General features: G+C 38.1%; 1 protein-coding gene across 1 annotated transcript; it reads right to left on the bottom strand.

Annotated features, from left to right (window-relative positions):
* Positions 1-1,122: 1,122 nt before the first annotated feature.
* Positions 1,123-2,079, bottom strand: LOC110913399. The gene is made up of 2 exons (XM_022158233.1): positions 1,450-2,079; positions 1,123-1,335 (listed from the first exon to the last, which is right to left on the bottom strand). Exons 1-2 carry the CDS (start codon positions 2,077-2,079, stop codon positions 1,123-1,125), a joined length of 843 nt encoding a protein of 280 aa, XP_022013925.1.
* Positions 2,080-21,069: the final 18,990 nt, after the last annotated feature.

Genomic DNA, 21,069 nt, shown 5'->3' with positions numbered 1-21,069 from the left:
TCCTTGCTCGGATGATACTTGATTTCACAATCATAATCGTTTAACAATTTAACCCAACGTCGTTGACGCTTATTTAATTCTTTTTGGTTGAATATATGTTGTAGACTTTTATGATCCGTGAAAATAGTACATTGAGTACCATATAGATAATGTCGTCATATCTTCAAAGCAAATACCACTGCGCCTAATTCAAGGTCGTGAGTGGTATAGTTCTTTTCGTGAACTTTTAGTTGGCGAGACGCGTACGCGATAACTTTTTCACGTTGCATGAGTACGCAACCCAAACCTTGATGCGAAGCATCACAGTATACAACAAAATCATCGGTACCATCGGGTAATGATAAGATTGGTGCAATGCACAACTTGTTTTTAAGAAGTTGAAATGCTGCTTCTTGTTTCTATCCCCAATCGAATTTCTTGTCTTTCTGTGTAAGAGAAGTTAGCGGTTGAGCAATCTTTGAAAAATTTTCAATAAATCTCCGATAATATCCCGCTAAGCCCAAAAAATTGTCACACTTCAGTAGGAGTCTTGGGCGCTTCCCAATTCTTAATCGCTTCTATCTTCGACGGGTCTACTTGAATGCATTTCTCGTTCACTACATGCCCGAGAAATTGTACTTTGCGAATCCAAAATTCGCATTTGGAAAATTTCGCGTGTAGTTTCTCCGTCTTTAGCAACTCCAAAATTGTTCTCAAATGTTGTTCATGTTCATCAGTTGATCGAGAGTATAACAAAATATTGTCAATAAACACTATAATGAATTTGTCAAGATACGGCTTGCACACGCGATTCATTAGATCCATGAAGACCACTAGTGCATTCGTTAAGCCAAATGGCATAACGAGAAACTCGTAATGACCGTAACGAGTTCGAAAAGCCGTTTTCCGTATGCTTTCCTCTTGAATCTGTAATTGATGATACCCCGATCGTAAGTCTATCTTTGAGTATAAGCTCGACCCTTGTAGTTGATCGAATAGATCATCAATCATCGGTAATGGATACCGATTCTTGATGGTAAGTTTATTCAACTCGCGATAATCGATGCACATCCTGAAAGTTCCGTCCTTCTTATTTACAAACAAGACTGGAGCTCCCCAAGGCGAGTAGCTCAGTCTAATGAATCATTTATCCAACAACTCTTGAAGTTGTGTGGATAACTCTTGCATTTCAGAAGGTGCTAACCGATGTGGAGATTTAGCTACGGGTCCGGCTCCTGGTACCAAATCGATGTGAAATTCGACTTGTCGATAAGGTGGTAGTCCTGGTAAGTCTTCAGGAAAGACTTCAGGAAATTCTTTTACTATTGGAATATCTGTCAACTTTGGCCCATCAGCCTTCTTGTCCACAACATGTGCTAGAAAAGCAATACACCCTTTCCGTCAGCACTTCTGGGCTTTCATGCTATTGATGATCCGTAATGGGGTGTCGCGCTTCTCTCCATGTATCACCAGTGTCTCTTCGTTCAGTAGTGGTATGCGAATGATCTTTTCGTGGCAAACGACTTCAGCTTGATTATTGGATAGCCAATCTATACCAACCACTACATCGAAACTACCCAACTCAACAGGTAAGAGATTGATAGTGAATTTTTGTTCTCCAAGTTGTAAGGAACATTCCGTAACAACTACCCCCAATTCTACTAGTTTACCGTTAGCCAATTCTATAGAATATGGGACATCTAGTTTACTAGATTTTAGTCCCAGAGTATTTTTAAATTCCACAGAGATAAAGCTAAAATCGGCACCAGTATCAAATAATATAGATGCAAAATGATTGTTGAGGAGGAACGTACCAGTGACCACATTAGGGTCTTGGCGCACATCCTTGGCTCCCATCACAAATGATCGACCACGAGCTTGGTTTTCTTTAGGGCAATCCCTTTTGAAGTGATCTTTGCTTCCGCATCCAAAACATCCTTGCTCACGCCCATTACCATTCTTATTGTTGTTTCTATTCTCCCTTCCTGATCTATTTCCTGATCCCCAGCATGACTCGGTACGGTGGCCAAGCTTGCCACACTTGTCATATTTCCTATAATTACCCACATGATGATACGCGCATAGCTCACACTTGGGCATAATACCTGAGTACTTCTTCGGGCCGGTATCATTGGTGGCTACAAACGCCTTTTCATCCCTTGCCTGAGTATTCTCTTGTTTTATGTTAATAATTGTTGGGGTTGTTGTGATTGCGGTTGTTGTTATTGTTGTTGTGGTTATTGTGGTTGTAGTTGTTGTTGTTGGTATTGTTGTTGGGGTTGGTGTTATTGTTGTAGTTGTTGTTCCTACGAGTTCCCTTCTTGAAATTTGAGTACTTCCTTTTTCCACCATTGGAAGACTCGACATGTGATTCTTTCTTCTCATCTCCTTTCACATTATATTTCTTCATCCTGATCGCGTCTTCATTAAGGCTCACAACTAAAGTTACCGCCTGTGTGATATTTGTGGGTTCTGCTGCAGTAACATGGCTTCGGATCTCAGGAGCAAGTCCCCAGATATAGCGTTCAAAACGCTTGTATTCTGGTGTAACCAAATAAGGAATCACACGAGACAGGTCGTGAAACCTTTGTGTATACACGGTAATATCAGATCCGACCATAGTAAGATTCCAAAATTCATTCTCCAACTTCTGGAGTTCAGCACGGGAACAATATTTTTCTCTCATCCTTTCTTTCAACTCTTCCCGTGTCAATCTGTATGCTACACTATCACCCAAAGTTTGTACTTGTAAATTCCACCATGTAAGGGCCTCATTGATGAACGAACAAGCCAGTGACGTAGGTGACTTGCTGATCAATAGAGCATATGCTCATTCTAATGGTGGAATCCGTTTTCTCCGTCCAACGCACATAAGCCACAGCACCGCCTGTGCCATCATAATTGAGTGGCTTGCAGTTTAGAAACTGCTTGAATGTGCATCCATTGGTATTGGTTCCGCCAGAGGTACCGTCGTTTCCTGGGCCTCCTGATCCGCCAGTGCCACCGCTGTGTTCGGCACGTGAGGCCTCATAGAGGGCTATGGCTTGGGAAATCCTTTCTTCTATTAGTGCATTCAATTCCGCCTCATTTGTAGGCATTGGTGGAGGTGGGGGTAGATTAGATGTTCGGGTACGTGGAGGTTTTCTTTTTGGCGCCATTATTCTTCCAAAAGAATATACGATTAAGTTTAGGCGTTGGTTTGTTAATAAATATTTTTACTAAGTATATAAAACACATTTATAACAGTAATAAAAATATAATCAAGCAATATATCATGCGAATAGACCAAACAATACAAGCAACAAAACATGTATCATATAACATTTAGATGCACATATAGGATAACACCAAGTTTTCTTATATATATAACTGACAACCGATTACATGATTGTTTTTGAAAAGGAAATCAAAATAGACTCGGGCTACATCCCCCGGTCTTACTTGACTAGTACATATACAAGGTGGCAAAATTTTTCCTTCATTCCATGCGGTCTTTAGCCTTGCAGTTGTCTTGAAACTTGGTGTGAGTCTATCTACACAAAACGCTGATATAGCTACCTGTCACAAAATAAGTACATGCAAACACAAAGTCTATGGTGGAGGAAAAACTGGTGGTGGAGTCGGAAATAACAAGTTGATGAAGTAAGACATTCTCTCCTCCAAATCATGAACCAAACGAATAAGGAAATCAATCTGCTGCTCGAGTGTCAGCACTCGAGCTGGTAACTCTGCCGTTGTCATCTGTGGTGGTAGTGGGGGTAACGGTGGTGACCCTGGTGGTGGTGGTCTGGCATCAGCAAGCTGCTGAAGCTCATGAACGCCGTGAGAAACTATGTCAATCTGAGACTGCAGAGAGAGGATAAGGGCATCAGTAGAAATGCTCTGGTAGTGAATGGTACGGATCTGTAATAGGCATAACATGTGGTGGAGAATACTGTGCGTTAGGCGGTATATGGGCATGTCCAGATGGTCCTGCCTCGTCAGTATGGTCTCTATGTGGTAGGATAGGGGTAAATCGCATGAGTCGAATACGGTCCATAGATCCGTCGGAAACAGGGGCCTGACTAGGCTCCTCAGCAGGTAAGTGAGCTAGAGAATGTGGTGGTGTAAGAATATGACCAGGTGCAGGGACAACTGGCTCATCTGGTAGGACATCATCCAACTCGACTGCCAGTAGTGCAGAAGATGTAACAGATGCACCCGTAGGAGCATCTGAGTCAGTGTCAGAATCTGAAGAAAGAACAATAATCGGTACTACCAGTGCAGCAACATCTAGAATAACCAGATCATAAACATCCCCGTCTCCTAAGTCATCATCTATATGCTCTACGGGAATCATCGGGACAATGTCGTCATCATCCTCGTCGAGGTCGACGAAAGGCACCATAGCAAGAGGAAGGACATCCAAAGGTATAATGTCGACTACATGTTCACCCTCCGAGTGACCTATGATAACTATGTCATTGAGTAGTGGAGGTACAGCTAATACGTCATCGTCAACAATATCCCCTAGAAATGCGAATGGCTGAAAATCATCCATATCGCTATCAGATCCCGTCTCACTATCCGATGTAATAACCTGAACCTCCGGTATGTAATCATCATCTGAAGAAGGTGTCATAGGATCCACATCGTCGTAAATGTTGCTTCCTTCGGAGGAAGACATGATATCCTAGAAAATAATTTGTTCGACTTATGTATTAATAATTAATTTTTCAATTAATATATATATACACAAAATGTTGAAATCACATAAGTTCATTTTAAGTTATTCTATTTGCGTTGTGCGGATTAACTTAATGTTTCATGTCTACCATTTAGAGACTAAGGCACTTAATGTCCTTGCTTAATTTGTATGATATGAATTTTGTTTTAATTGTTTATGAAATGAAAACTCTTGTTTTTGTATAAATTGTTTTGGTGAGAGGTTCCCTAGTGATTATAGACTAGACTCGAGAAAGAATCCTGGTTCACTACAATCGAAGCTCTGATACCAATCTATCACACCCTGCTCGTAGCGGAAGCGCGAGGTGTGATCGGTTGGTTGTCATTGCATAACGATATAAGTAAACATACTAAATGAATAAAACATACTCCATTTCCATTACCATAATTGTTCAAAAGATACGCAACATACATTAAGTTTATAATTTACAAACAATTCAAAGAAAATAAGTTGTAATTATTTCATACATCCAACACGAAAGTTTTAAACATTAAGGCTTTATCCACTATAACCCCGTAAAGCGGCAGTATAATAGATAAACCCTTCAAAAGATGGCATGGAGTCTTGCTACTTGTTTCTTGAATTAGAATCCCTGACAAGGTCCACTAATTCCTTGAAATACATGTTTAAGTAGAAAAATCAACAAACGTTGAGCGAGTTCATGCAGTTTTGTTGTGTATGATACATCCGAAAAAGGTAGAATGTATTTGTATTTGAATCAAATATAGTATGAAAAGCGTCAATGAAATCGTGATCATTAATGTTTTGCAAGGACATTAATATGTGTGACGAAATAGGAAGCAATCCAACCCTAGATGATTTTTATTGTATCGACACCATGTCGTAGGGCAACAAACGCACTCCTAGGCAAATGAATGGCCATGGGTGGGGCTCGCCAAAACCCATTAGATCTAACCCTTTGTTCCTTGGTCCAAACTGGATTAATGGTGCTTTAGTTATGGCCCTAATTTCGCACATGATCTAAGGTGTTTCATTCCTTGACTTATCATACTTATTGTACATGTATATTCCCCGATAGTTGTAAAGCTTGAAAAACATTTATAATGAAAAGGGGACATGAACTCCCAGTATTGCGTCAGTAAGTAGAAGTAAATATGATTTCACGTGCGGTAGTCCTGAACAGTGTTGCGACCTACAATCGTTGTTATATTTGTTAGACACTTCGGTCTTTGTAAATAACTTGAGTACAAGTCTTGTGCCTTAAATATGTGTAAGACTTGTATGTCTTTATCGTTCGTTGAACTTTGTATTAGATGCATTTATTGTTTAACCATTATATATATATTTTTCCAAATATATATATGTAATCGTGTATCTTGTATGTTATATAGTCAGATCTGGTCCTCTTGATTTCGTGTCTAGTATGTATCAATCGTATACTTGTATTTCTTTACAATTTATGTCATTGGACTTAGCCCAAGAAATTATGATATTGGGCCCAAATAGTGTTGGGCTTAAATAGTGTTGGGCTTTTGTAGTGTTGGGCTTTTGGGCACATAAGTTTGGTATTGGGCTTAGCCCATAAGTTATTGATATTGGGTTTAGCCCATGTATTTAGTTTAAGCCCATTTTAAATATAAGTGCATTAAGAGGTATAAGCCCATTTATATAAAAATAGCCCATTTGAAAAATATAAGTCTTTCATAAAAACATTTTTATAATATTAACTAAATATACTTTTAAGTTAATAAAAACATAATAGTTTTTTTTATAAGTTTCAAAATGTCCGAATTTTGTTAATGGTAACGTAATTTTTGTGTCCGTGTCGAAGGATGGTCTAGATGTCGTATTAAGTCCTCGGATTGGTAATATGTCCATAAGTTCGTCCGTCGTCCGTTTTGACCATAATTTATGTCCGATTGTTCGTATTGTCCGTAACATGTCTTTAAGGCATATTTATATGTAGTTTTGTAAGACTTTAATTATAAAGTCTCTTGAGTTTATTATTATCATTTTAATCAAGTTCCTATCTTTGATATATATAACTAATACACCAATAATTACATATCACATAACTTGTTAAAATAAACAAATATATATTTTCTCAAAAAAATATATATATATTTATCTAATCTTTTCTTTTTATAAAAACCTTTATTTAAATCTTTGTAAATCTTGTAAAGATTTAACCAAAAATGATAGTTTTTATAACATAATGTTTTTAAGAAAATTTGCCATATAACCTTTGTTTTAAGCACTTTGTCATGTTTAATAAACATATCTTTTTCTTTTCAAATCAACATCAACAATTTACTCATAACTTTTATAAACAATACACATAAGATTTATAACATAACCTTGTCAAGATGATCTCAAAATCATGTAGGGTTTTGAACTTGATCATAACATATGTTAACTAGTTCAAAAACCAAGTTTACTTCTAGTTTTAACAACTTTTATAAAAATCTCATGTTGTATGTTACTTTTTATAATCTTGTAAAAAGTCTTGTTTTTAATGAAAAACCTTAGATACTTTAATTACACCATAAATTTTGATCATCCATTACCTTTTAAGTTTTTTTTTAAAAAAAAAACTTTAGCATATTCATGTATACTTGTTAGATCATATTGTTAGAACATCATCTAACAAGTTATACATGTCTTAATCATCTCAACAAGATCAAATATGCAAATAACAATCTTAATCACAACATAAACAAACATATACATATCATGATTTGTATTTTTGCTTCTTTGTATCTTCATATTATTATGTATGATTATTTTGTTTATTACTAGTTATAATAATAATCATAACATAAATAAGTAAGGAAAAAAATGAATTTAGAAGCTCACTTCTAGCTCTAGGCTAGGGATGATCTAGATGATCTTAAGAAACAAAGAAGATGAAGATCTTGTTGGTAGAAAACTCTTGGATGGATGAAAATGCTTGATTTAGCTTGCAAATGCTTTAGATCATCCTATGTTCCATGAAAATCCATGTTGATCATAAGAAAAATGAAGAAGATGAAGTGGGTTTTTGAAGGTTTTCTTGATGAAGATATGAAGAGAGAGTTCTTAAGTGTGTGAAAAATAAAGGTGTAAAAGAGTTGTAATTTGTGTTAGTGATTAATGAAGAGTGTTATAACTCTTCCACCTCATGACTAACCCTTCCACCTCATAATCCACCTAAGATTTGGATAAGTATCCATTAATTAAAATAAGAAAAAAAAAACAAAGAGTGGGGGGCCCACTTGTTTACGGTTCAACATAGGGGGGTCATTTGTGGTAAAAATTGTGATGGTAAATTTTTGTTAAGGTTAAAAGGTTAAAAGGGTTAAATTCTTAGGTTTTTATATATTACCAAGTTTCAAGATGTTTCAAGACTTATAATGATCACAAATAGGATGAAAATGACCAAAATAATGTTCAGTAGTTCACTACATATGTCAAATTGTAGTTCGGATAGTCTTTTGTCGTTCGTTCCGCAAGAAGATAGTCGAAAGGTTTGCTTATGAAAGTTGTAGAGAAACATTCGGTTATATATTAATATGATGTTCCCTATGTATTTTCATATGGAATTTGAGTTTAAACAACCCATTTTGCACTTTGTAATAAAAACACTAATGCTGAATTTTGCGGAAAAATAATGAAATGGTCACTTTTGGTGCTTTTTGGCAGTTTTCGGGCAGTTTTTGTGCTATCGGACATTGGTAACATTTTCGACCAAACCATTGTATTTCCTATCAGGGTTTATTGTATAATTGATGTTGGACTTTCGTCTGAGTCCTAAAAATATCGTTACACTAGTTTCTGCGGATCCTGAGTTTTTGTCAGCACGCTAGTTTACTAGGCACTACTCTAGTTGTTTCGATGCACTCTTTACAATGTTTCAAAGGTAACCACTAAAAATGAATCATGTGCATCATATATGAATATTCCATAAGTATTCTAAGATGTATATAATGAAATCATGCATTTCGGATATTCTAATCACGTATTTGTATAATGTAATTTATTGCTTTAAATTTAAGTAATTTACCAGAAAGTGGCAGTTGTGACACAACATGTCCAAGGAACTAGACTTTGCGAAGCCAAAACTCACACTTGGAGAATTTGGCGTACAATTTCTCCTGTCGAAGCAGTCCTAAGATACACCGAAGGTGCTTTTCATGCTCCACTTGGCTACGAGAGTAAATAAGTATGTCGTCTATAAAGACAATGACAAACTTATCTAAATATGGCTTGCAGACTCTATTCATGAGGTCCATGAACGCTGCAGCTGCATTAGTGAGCCCAAAAGGCATCACTAAGAACTCGAAATGTCCATACCTCGTTCTGAATGCCGTCTTCGGAACATCTTCAGTTCGAACCTTGAGTTGATGATACCTAGATCTCAAATCAATCTTTGAGAGATAACTCGCTCCTTGAAGTTGATCTAACAAATCATCGATCTTGGGTCAAGGATAACGATTCTTGATCGTTACCTTATTTAGTTCACGGTAATCAATGCATAAGCGCATCGATCCGTCTTTCTTTTTCACGAACAGAATTGGAGCTCCCCAAGGTGAAGAGCTAGGCTGAATGAAACCCTTTTCCAGTAAATCATCTAACTGAGTTCTGAGATCTTTCATTTCAGTAGGTTCTAGACGATACGGAGCTCGTGCTATAGGCGCAGATCCTGGAAGGATATCTATCCTGAACTCTACTTGCCTCTCAGGAGGTAATCCAGGTAATTCGTCAGGGAAGATATCAGGATACTCTGAGATGATTGGAATGTCTTCAATCTTCGGCTTTGGGTCATTCACAGTCACCTGCGCCATATAAATCACACATCCACTTTTCAAGCACTGGGATACTTTGAGAATAGACACATTGCTGGGCAACCCATATTGTGTATCTCCTTCAATGGTGACTGTTTCACCATAGGGGGTTTTGATAATGACAAGCTTTTTATCGTAGGCAATTTGGGCTTGGTTATGCGACAATCAATCCATGCCTAAAACTATATCAAAACCAGCCAATTTCATTGGCAGGAGGGATAGCGGGATAGAATGATTCTTAATGGATATGGAACATCCATCAAGAAGAGTTGAAGCTGGTTCTAAGGTACCATCAGCAAGCTCTACCTCATATTTTATGTCTAGAGTCTTAATAGGCAAATTCAACAACTTACAGAACTTATGGTCTACAAAGGACTTATCAACACCGGAATCAAATAAGACTCTTGCATAAATATTATTGATGAGGAAGGTACCTGTTATGACGTTCTCGTCATTCACCGCTTCCCTTGCTTGCATCTGAAACACTCTGGCATTGTTCTTCTTTGCCTCTTCAGGCTTCTTTGTGTTCTTGGGGCAGTTGGTTTTAATGTGCTCTTTTTCATTGCAACAATAACAGGTTGCGTCCTTAATATTCCGGCACTCAACAGACTTGTGCCCCTTCTTTTTACGGATCCCACATGGTTTGGCCTGTGGGTCTCGATTGCACTTTCCAAAGTGCCTTTTGTGACAAGTCTTGCACCTGGGCTTATCGCCTGACTGTCCCTTTTTGGAACTAGAGTTCCCCTTGCCCTTCTTGTTCGATTGAGAAGACTGTTCATCCTCTCTTTTCCTCTTTCCCTCTTCAGTAGTCTTCTTTGCCTGACTCCTCACTACATCCAAAGTGAGGGACAATGATATATCCACAGCGGATCTATAAGTGGCTGGCTTAGAGGCCTTAACATTTCCCTTAACTTCAGGGGCCAGACCACCAATGAAACGCGCAATGCGTTTGGGCTCAGGAGTGACTAGATACGGTACAAGCCTTGACATGGAATTGAAACTAGTCACATAGGATCTACAATCCAAATCCTTCATTACAAGGGTGAGGAAATCAGTCTCTATCCTCTCTACTTCGTGCTGAGGACAGTAAGTGTCCTTCACCAAGTCAACAAGCTTCTCCCACGAGAGATTGTACAAATGAACTTTCCCGGTGGACTGTACTAGCACTTTCCACCATGTGAGGGCATCGCCCTTAAACGATTGGGATATAAACATGACCACATCCTCCTTAGCGCATCCGCTAATGTCTATCACAGTCTCCATCTCGTCTAACTACTTCATACAATCAATCGCCCCCTTTTCTCCTGTAAAGTCTCTCTGCTTACAGGAGACAAAATACTTGTAGGTACAACCCTTGGTGTGCCTAGGGTTCGGCTCGAGAACTATCTGCTTCTTGGGTTTGCTACCCTGGTTAGATGAGTGCTGAGACTCACCCTTCTTATGAGTGTGTGCTTGAGAATGGTTTTTTGAATGAGTTTGAGACCGAACAACACTCGGCTCTTTAAACTTAGCATCTACCGCCTGAGAAACTGCCGCGGTGATCAGGGCTTGAAGTTCGGCACCACTGATACTAATCCTGGTGTTGCTTCTGCTGGATGACTGTTTGCTTCATCTGAGCCAGCCATTTCTGAATACTATAACAAACAATAATAATATTTAAATTTTATATAGATTCATCGTATTGATAATCAGATGGTCATGGCATTATTAAACCATTTAGACCATTTTAAGTAGTAATTTAAAATCAAATAGAATACACTATTCTTTATGCTATTAGGAAGGGGAAGATAGAATTTCCACAACTGCCAATGTCGTGAAAGACATTTTATTTATCATTAAGCTCGTCTCGAAGGACATTTAAATAGCTTAGGAAGCTTGTCACAGGGACGACTTATGATCTAACCACCGATCTCTTGGATCAATGATCTTTTAAGGGTCGAACAAAGTTCATTGCCTTATTGACAAGAAGTTTATAAGTTGAACTTTCGTTGTCATTATTACACCTTTGCGTATAAGCATACATCTCTAAGGGATGTCTTGGTTTACACATCATATTGATGTTTATTAGCCATGATTCGCGTTGATCATATGGGCTATATGTAACTTGGAAAGATCCAAGTACTTTTTGGAAGCTTGTGTGGTTTCTCGTACTGCACAGCTAGGAATGTCAACATGTTTTCAGATGTTAACAGAGATTTGCTATCTTAAAAAAGTTGTACCATCATAGCCAATTAATACTTTGGCTAGGTTATACCTCTAAGAGTTTTCTTTGGCGGATCAATTATAAATTGAAAAGATACAACACGATGTAATAAAATACATAATTAAAAACCAAAGATAAAACTTCATTAAACTTGAAACAAGTACAGGTGCCCTAAACGGGACTTTGAAAAGACAAACTGCCCGTGCAGGGGCATACAGAAATAAGAAAATAAGTCCTCGTAGGGACTTTGATACTGAAATTAAACAAATGTCCACACAGGATTACAAAAAACCAAGAAAATTTAACAATCCCCTACTTCTTCTTCCCTTTGATAAGGTTTGCAAGGCCCTTCATGAAGCTATTATGCTTCTCCTTGTTCTTCCTAGCCTTGTGTTAAACCCTATCTAACCTCTCCAGGAATTCCTGAGTCTATTGCTGCTGCTGTAGCTGCTGAGGAGGAGGTTGCTGGTACGGCGGGTACTGATAACTCTGAACCGGGTATCCAGTTGGATGAGTCGGAGGGTAAAAAGAAGGGTAAAGGTGATAATACTGCGTAGCTGTAAGGTACGGGTCTTGAGTTCCATAATCCGATGGATATCCCGACGTGTTTTCAAAAAGATTATACCCAGTAGAACCTGGGTAGGTCGGGATAGGGTTATCAAAACCCATAGGCAGCTGAGGTGGTGCAAATGAAACTGGCGGAGGATCAATCTCAGGTGCCGCGTTCGAGGGCCCACCCATCTAGGGGTCCTCCGGAATAGGGGGATAAGAACTCGAACCCTGGGGAGAACTGAAACGAGGTCCCCCCCGCATGGATATACGTGCGTTCCTCCTTTGCCTCGGAGGCTCGGGAGGTGGCTGCGGTGGCTGCTGAGGTGGCTCTTCAACAGGAAGTGGTGGTGGTGAAACAGCTTGGAGTTGGGGTTCAACCAAAGGTGGTTGGGCTGGAGTGTTATGGTATGATGGGATAAAGAACCAATCATATGTGGCCATTTTCTCTTGAAACGAGTCGGGCCCATGGTAAGGTGATCCCTGAAATGGAGATCCACTTGATATGCTAATTGGGTGGCCCGGCGTTCCGGTCTGCATCTCCGGATCTGGATCATCGTCCATTTCCATCTCCTGAGAAAAATGGTCCTCAGGGCCCAATGGGTTGTAGCCAAGCAAGTTGTTAACATAATCGTTTGAGTTGAACTATCTCGGGGAGTAGAGTGAATCAGAATGGTGAAACGAATGGGAATGCAAAGAGTGGTGCGATTGGTAAGACTCGTGAGAATGATGAGATTGTTGAGAGTGGTGTGAGTGTTGGGGCTCGTCTGGAACTAGCGGCCCAAAAGATGGGTGGAAAGAAGGTGAAGAGCTTAGCGAGACAGAATGTCTTGCTGGCTTAAAAGGTTGACCCCACAGATCGTGAGAGTCAGAGGTAGAAAAGGACGCCGATGGAGTGCGTCTATGAGATGGTCCTGCTGTCGACGGTCCCCCTCGCATGGGACCTTTGCCTCTTCCCCTTACTCTTGGAGGCATGTTGATGAACTTCCTGTTAAAACAAGAAAACAAAATAAAATAAAACATAATGACAACAAAGGAAAGTTAAAGATACATCCTAAGTCATTTGCCAAGACTCGAGAGTCTAAGGAATGTGCTTATTGTGTCATTGAGATTAAACACAAAAGGTTAGTGTTTAATTCACTCAATGTTGGCTCTGATACCAACCTGTCATACCCCGATATTTCCACATATTACCGGTGGGCCCGACAGGGAGTATCGTGACGTAGTTAATATCATCATTGTCAATACACACAATAATATAGCACAGCGGAAGGCTGTGTAAATAAACTATTACAAACCATACTGTCTGAGTGTTCGAGTATATGAATAATACAGACGGGAATGTAATAAGATCCACAGGCGGATCATAATGTACAAAGAAACAAAAACTACAGACTTCAGGTATCTTATGGATTTGCAAAATCCTCTATGACACCCTATAGCTCCAGCCTATTTCGAGAAGTACCTGTCAATCAATCTTTAGGAAAATACGTCAGTTTACACTGGTAAATACAATTTAACTGACTCATTTTGAAAACATTTATGAAAATTGATTTAGGTGCTCATGGCACAAAATCATTTATAACTTGGGACAATCTTTATTAAAATCTTGTATACAGTTTTACATGTTTGTCATACATGTGGGGCCGGTTTGTAAGCCGGACATGATTAACTGACTCACCACATAGAGAACCCACAAAGGAGTTATCCCCAACTTGTGGGTAATTTAATATTTAGCATTTGCATCTGTCGGGTGCATGCTTGCACCCCGTGCATAGGTCGTGGCCATTATTAACTTAAATGAGCCAAGGATATCCAGGACACGGTCGTTAACCCCAAAATGTTTATGTTATCAAACAATACGGATTAAAACGGGTTATGCGGATTTATTAAATCACAATCCGACTATATAATCCCATACCCAACTAAGCGGTATTAATATACCGTATCCCAAGCCCGTATAGGGAAAATAAGTTAAACGTATTTACCTGGTGACAGCAGTAAAATTCCTAAGGTTCTTGAAGGCACTTTTTACTGAAAGCTATTTAATCTGTATAAAAGGTTTAATTAACCTATTAGGATGCTAACGGGTCTTTAATTAAGTCAAGGACTTAGACCGGCTAGCTAGAAGGAAACCTTACGGTTCTAAACGCTAGATTAAGTGGAGACCGGGATAGAATGTGATTTAGACCCGACAAGCTTGGATACTTGTATACTATGGGTAAACTAAATACATTCTGGAAAATGAGAATAAAATGATAAGGTTAAGCCCGTTTCGGCTATTTTACGTAAACTAGTCAAGTAACTGATCCGAACGCATAAACGCGTAACGGGTAACCAAATGAATTATATGCAGGTCCTAATTGTTATTATGCTTAAAATATGTTAATACATCAGTAGGATGTTAACATATATGCCCAAAAAGTATTTAAAACCATTTTAAGTCCCGTAAGGGCATTTTGGTAATTTTAATACTTATAAAAGAGATTTTATAATAAACTGAAGTTCTGGTCCTTTCTAATCAGTAAAAATATTTAATTTATCTCATTACATCAGTAAGATATTACACATATGTAAAATTTACTATTTATGACCAAACTATGCCCCGAAAGGGCATTTTGGTCATTTCACATAGGCTTTTAAGGGCATTTTGGAAACCTGAGTTCATAACTTATACCTACTGTAATAATATTTAAATTTGTTTAAAATTTCAGTAGGTAACAAGTCTTAGATGTTAAATAGGGTTTTAAACCATACTATGCACCTATTTAGCGTAAAACTCGCTTATTGACGATAATCAAGATGTTTTATGTAAAGCTGAAGTTTTGATCAGTTTTGAATGCCTAATATAATTTATTTAATATATGAAATCAGTAGAAAAAGGTTTCGCATTCAAATCCTTTGTTAATCTTATTTTACGCTTAAAAAGGGCATTATCGTCATTAACCGAATCATACAAAAACTCTATGTTTTAAACAGATAATAATCTGACCAAAAATCTTAAAATTTCCTAAAAATAATATCTTAACAGTAGGTAATGAGTTTTGATTCAAAATCCAAGTTTAAACATGCATTATGCAAGATATCGCAAATTAACTAATAAGAAGCTTCTAATTACGATATCGAGCATAACTCCTATTTGGGACCAAGAACTGATGTCAAATTTTCGAGGCAAGTCTAAATATCAGTAGCAAAGGTATTAGTCCATTCACATTGCTAAAAATCTCAGTTTTATGCAAAAAGGGCGTTTAAGGCATTATTAAGCATAATTACAATCAAGTGCATATAATTCAAACCACTAGGCATCATGCAATATAACTCCAGAGGGTTATACTACTAAGTAATGTAGTCCTAATGGAAGCTTAAAACATAGGAGAATTAAGCTTGAACGGGACAGAACTGAAAGTCAAAGCAAAAGTTAAGCTTTTGCGGCTTTCGGTTATAAACTGACCTTAGACTATTAATTGCCGGGTTGGGACTAATAAAACATGTTTAATTACTAATTACCAGGTCATTAGAATGTTAAAATAATATTTAGAACCTTTGGTTTATTAGTTTTAATCATATTTGCAACTTCTGTCCAGTTTGACTTTTTGTCAAACTACTTTGACCCGACAGTTGATCAGTCAAACAAGAATATTAGGAGATGCCCTTTTAAGGGTTAATCACCTATACTGATGTGGTCTTATAACTACTTTCAATTTGATCAGTAGTTAAACCACATGAGATTAAAACGAAAGTCAAACTTAAATTACGTCAAGTTTGACTTTTAGATAATTAAGCTAACTACAATGACTAATCAGGTAATTAGAGGCTTACTACAGGTCCAAGCAATCTTTTCTACACTTGATAGTGTTCTCCAAGTCCTTGCAATGCTCCAGAAGATGATTTTGAAGATGTTTACAAATGAGGTATGAGAGCTCAACTCAAAAGTCCTATTTATACTTGATCACAAACTCTTGGATCAATCCCAGCTGTTATGGAAGGCCCTAGGATCACCCCAGGTGTCCTAGTAGCTTGTATATACCGTCCAATGATCCATGGTTTCGAAAATTATGAGTTTAAGTCGGTTTATCAGCTTAACATACATCTGTCCATAACTTCTGCCCAGCGACAGGCTTACGGACCGTAAGGGAAAGCTCTTGCGGTCCGTATCCTTTGCTTTACGGACCGTAAGTCCAAGCGTTTGCGGTCCGTCACCGAACCTGGTTTGCATCGCCCAGTTACCTCTTTACGGACCGTAAGCCTAGGGCCATACGGTCCGTAACCGATGACCAGAAGACAAAAATTTTCTAACTTTTATACACTTCACCATGCATTTCAATTGTCCGAATCTTGAACCAAAATTCAGTGTAATAGTCCAAATGATCAGTTCTGAGTGCCCTAATAACCATACCATGCAATGTGTCCCCTTGGAGTTTTCAAGAGTTGGCAACATATGAAGAAATTGTCGGTATTGCACATGAACTTCATACTCTTGAAAGGTTGGTTAATTCAACACAATTTCAACCGGATAATTATGCATTAATTATCAGATTTGCATGAGAATGTATTTATAATTATACAAAGCCTTGTGGGCATTAAACGGTCACTCAGAGGTAGAATTTAACATGTTGACACGTTTTAATTCCCGAAGCCTTACAATCTTTAGATTACATTCACACGGTTCGTCATATTCATTTAATCTCTTGATTAAGAATATATCTTCTGTGTAGTGTCATTCAGAGGCCCAAGCTTGGCATGTTGACACTTTAAGTCCCTCACAAAATTTCCACGCGTTTAAAGTTCAGGACACGTGTCTATATATAATTTGGACACGTTTTTACGTGGTGTCACAAAACCACTCATGGATCTTCAGATCTACAGGATTATAACTTACTTTGATCTTTATTTTTCAAGAAAACACCCATTTATTCAAGTTCATAGTTTATGTGTGGATGATTCCATCATCCACAACATTCTTACTTTTTCCATCTTGCTAGTTCATGTTTTTAATCATGATCTAGCAAGACCATGTGATGATCCATATCATTTCTACTAGCAAACGACATTCAACAAGTATCATAACACAAGAATATCATGATTTCATCATCATTTTAACCATACTTCAATACTATGTTAGTTGATGTTCAAGACTTTGTTTATGGTTCTTTAGAGTTCTTATCATTTTGATCTTTAAACATGATTAACCACTTAAACAACATGTAAAATGCAAGGATCTAAGTGCTTACCACTAGCACAAGGCTAGGGGAGTTCAAGAGTATAAAAGTGGTGAATAAAAGAAAATGAGAGCGGTCCTTGAGCTTCCGAACACACCAAGCTTCTTTGTATGATCACTAACACCTTTGGATGCCCTTGGAGTGATTGAAGAAGCTTGAATGATGGTGGTGGTGTATGGTGTGGGGGTCGACTGAGACCAAAGAGGGAGAGGGAGAGAGAGTTGGTGTTTGATGTTGTGATGAGAATGAAGTGCCTTAACCCCTTGTGCCATCTTATAACCCATCTTTATCTTTAACCCTTGTGTATTATGTTTCTTAATCACCAACCATATCAAATAAAATACTAAACAAATCCATGGGTGGGGACACCCATCGTAACCATCCCAAGGGGGGGGGTATAGGGTTGGGTTTTAAATGTCTAGTTACTAGTTTAGTTAGAAACCAAGTGTTTTAGTTAGTGGGTTTTGGTGTGTTATTAAATATATAATGTGTTAGGGTGTTCGGGGATCCTAACTGGCTCAGAAAAAACAAAACAATGTGTTTGACAATATTTTTGTGTTCCGGGTAAAGTCCGGTTGTTCGGTTGGGTGTTGTTCCGTTAAAGTGCTTAATTAATTCATAAGGTGTCTTTTATAATACTCTTAATGACACTTTTAATTCCCAACACTTTGGAAGGTATGTAGGACCATTTTGTCAGGTTTTTGCACATAACTAGCATAGTTAAATGCTGAATGTTTGTTATTGAGTGCAGAATTCTGCATTTAGAGTGTGTTTTAGGCAGTTCCCGGCACTATAACTATCACCTAGTGACGCAATTTTATGGTCCTCACTTCCCTACACTCCCTACTAGTGTAGTATTCTATCTCTGGCTCATACTGGCCTCAAAAACATTATCTGTCTAGGTGCTGGCACTGTCAGCATGTCTCTACGCTCAGTGTGCTAATTGTGCTTAGTGCATCAAGTTTGTCACTAATGTTTGTATGAAATAACTTTCATGTGCATGGTAGAATTTTAAATTGGGGCTATTGGGCTACGAAATGGCAGAATTTACATACAACTTTTGTTTGCACTAGGTCATTGTTTGACCTTGTCTTTTTGCAACACTAAATGTGAGTGGTGAAATTGAATTTCTGGCCATACAGTAACCTTGCATGTAAAGATGATATGACTAAACCCTAGGGTCTCTCACATGATATGGAATCAAGCCTGCAAACTTTAATAGGTTTGTGTAAGAAATCAACTGTGGTGTAAGAAAAATACTGTGCTTCAATATGAATTCGAATACTGTAAGAATGAATTCTTTAAATTTGAACATAAAGCAAAGAATTTTTTGCAGGATTAGGTGGTTTGACCACCAAAAGATCACATGCATAGTGTCAGTATTATCACATGCATAGTGTCAGTATTATCACATGCATTATCTCTCAGTATTATCACATGCATATGCATAGGCTCAGTATATATATTTATGTTGTAGGTGGGAATATTACTGAGACTATATATAAAGATGATGATGATATAAACCACCGATCAGCTCCCATATCTCATACTAAATTTTTAAATGGTTTAAACATGAGTTATCAAATTGACCCCGGTCCCCATTGCATGATGAAGAATTACCGGGGAGTTGTTTGAACATGATGTTTTTCTCAGTTTTAAAGTTTGTATAGGATCATAAGACATTTGAGCTTTCAGGCCACCGCATGTAATCTGGAAGTTACAGTGTTTTAAGTAGATCCTATAGTAATGTTCGGTGATGTTGCAGGCAGGTACCTTGTTTTTGTTACGCGTAACCTCTCACGCGTATCCAACCCTTCCCCAATAACAAAACAGATCCCGTATCTGTTTAATCGTGAGGCCCTGGAGGGGAACGTTCGGTTGCCTGTTTTCTCACACGTATCCAGCATTTCTCAAATCACCTAACATCACGGTATCTGCAGAGGGGAACAAATGTTTCATATCACAGTACCCCTTGAAGAGTCCTTTTCAGGGACGGGCTTTTGCACGGAAAGTAGTTTTTTTAGCAGATCCTATAGTAATGTTGTGTAATAATGTTGAATGAGTTAATATATATGTTTGTTATATTATATGTTGGGAATATGTTGAATTTTTTATTTACCTATTAATATTTTTAGTTATAATGAAACCGCGAACTAATTGAATAGTATATAAAAAATTACACTACTAACTATAAATCACGGCCATAGCATAGAGGCTTGTTTTACATATATGATGGGAAACAAATAAAGTTATATTACACATTAGCTGGTGTAAAACGAGCTGCATAAAACTCATCCGCCATATGCCGTCTGCAAAATAAAATAGGTTTTTGTGTCCGTATTTATAGTGGTGGTATTAGGTGTTAACAATAAATGTCTTAAAACCAATTTGTGAATGGAGTGTGTATTGAATGGAGTTTGTACCAGATAGGGCCAGGATGTAAAAACTTTAAAATAACTCATAATAACACCATAAATACCCCCCATCACACCCATAGATTTGTATACCTTCACTTCACAATTGTTTTTGCACATCATCTTATTCTCCAACATTGTGCTGATGGCAAACCGTGATAATGAACTCCACATTCACTTTCATGTGCACATACACGAATCGGAAGCAAACCTCGCTAATGTTAACCCACAACCTAATCGTAACTCTGTTGTACCATAACCCAACAATAACTCACTCCCCCCACAATCCCTCCGTTACTCCGGTGATCCTCTTCCCAATGACAAAAGTGCTTTGCTCTTCGCTGGAAACCAGGCGAACCGTCCTGGCGCTTCACCCCTCGACCAACATCCTCACCCACCACCATATGTTGAACATCAAAATCGAAATCCTACCTCTTTTATGCAATGGCAGAATTTTAAATTGGGGCTATTGGGCTACGAAATGGCAGAATTTACATACAACTTTTGTTTGCACTAGGTCATTGTTTGACCTTGTCTTTTTGCAACACTTTTCTTAACTCTTTTTGCAACGCTAATTAACTCTTTTCTTAATAAAATAACTTTCATGTGCATGGCAGAATTTTAAATTGGGGCTATTGGGCGACGAAATGGCAGAATTTACATACAACTTTTGTTTGCACTAGGTCATTGTTTGACCTTGTCATGACTCGAATGCGTTATCAGAGCATGGGACTCTGATTCATCATTTTGATTCCAGAGCATGACTCGAATGCGTTATCAGATGATGCCGTCGTTAGTGACTTAGAGGTTCCTGTGTTAGTAGATGTATTTTGTGTTCGTGAATTCTCCTAAATTAAAATAAACCGCGTAATGTTCCTTGATGTTTATATTATTGTGATGGTCAATGTAAAAGATTGTGAATTTTGTGTTTTGTGTTTGTGAATTTTTCTTAAATTAATAGTCGTAAAAACTCATTTTTGTCTTGTCAAAAAACGTCCAACGTGGCCTTTTTCGTGGCCGTTTCCTCACCCGTGTGGCTCCCACCACCGGGTTCGTTTGTCTCTAACTTATAAGGAGGGGTAAATTTGTCCGGGGACCAGGGGCGTCTGGTCGGCGGAATGCATTTCGGGTCATTCAGGGGGGCCCGAAAGTCGTAAAAACTCATTTTTTTGTCTTGTCAAAAAAGGTCCAACGT

Source organism: Helianthus annuus, chromosome 15, assembly GCF_002127325.2.
Source record: "Helianthus annuus cultivar XRQ/B chromosome 15, HanXRQr2.0-SUNRISE, whole genome shotgun sequence".
NCBI lineage: Eukaryota > Viridiplantae > Streptophyta > Magnoliopsida > Asterales > Asteraceae > Helianthus > Helianthus annuus.
Note: the sequence above shows the minus strand (reverse complement) of the source record. Positions and strands in the feature narration are given on the sequence as shown.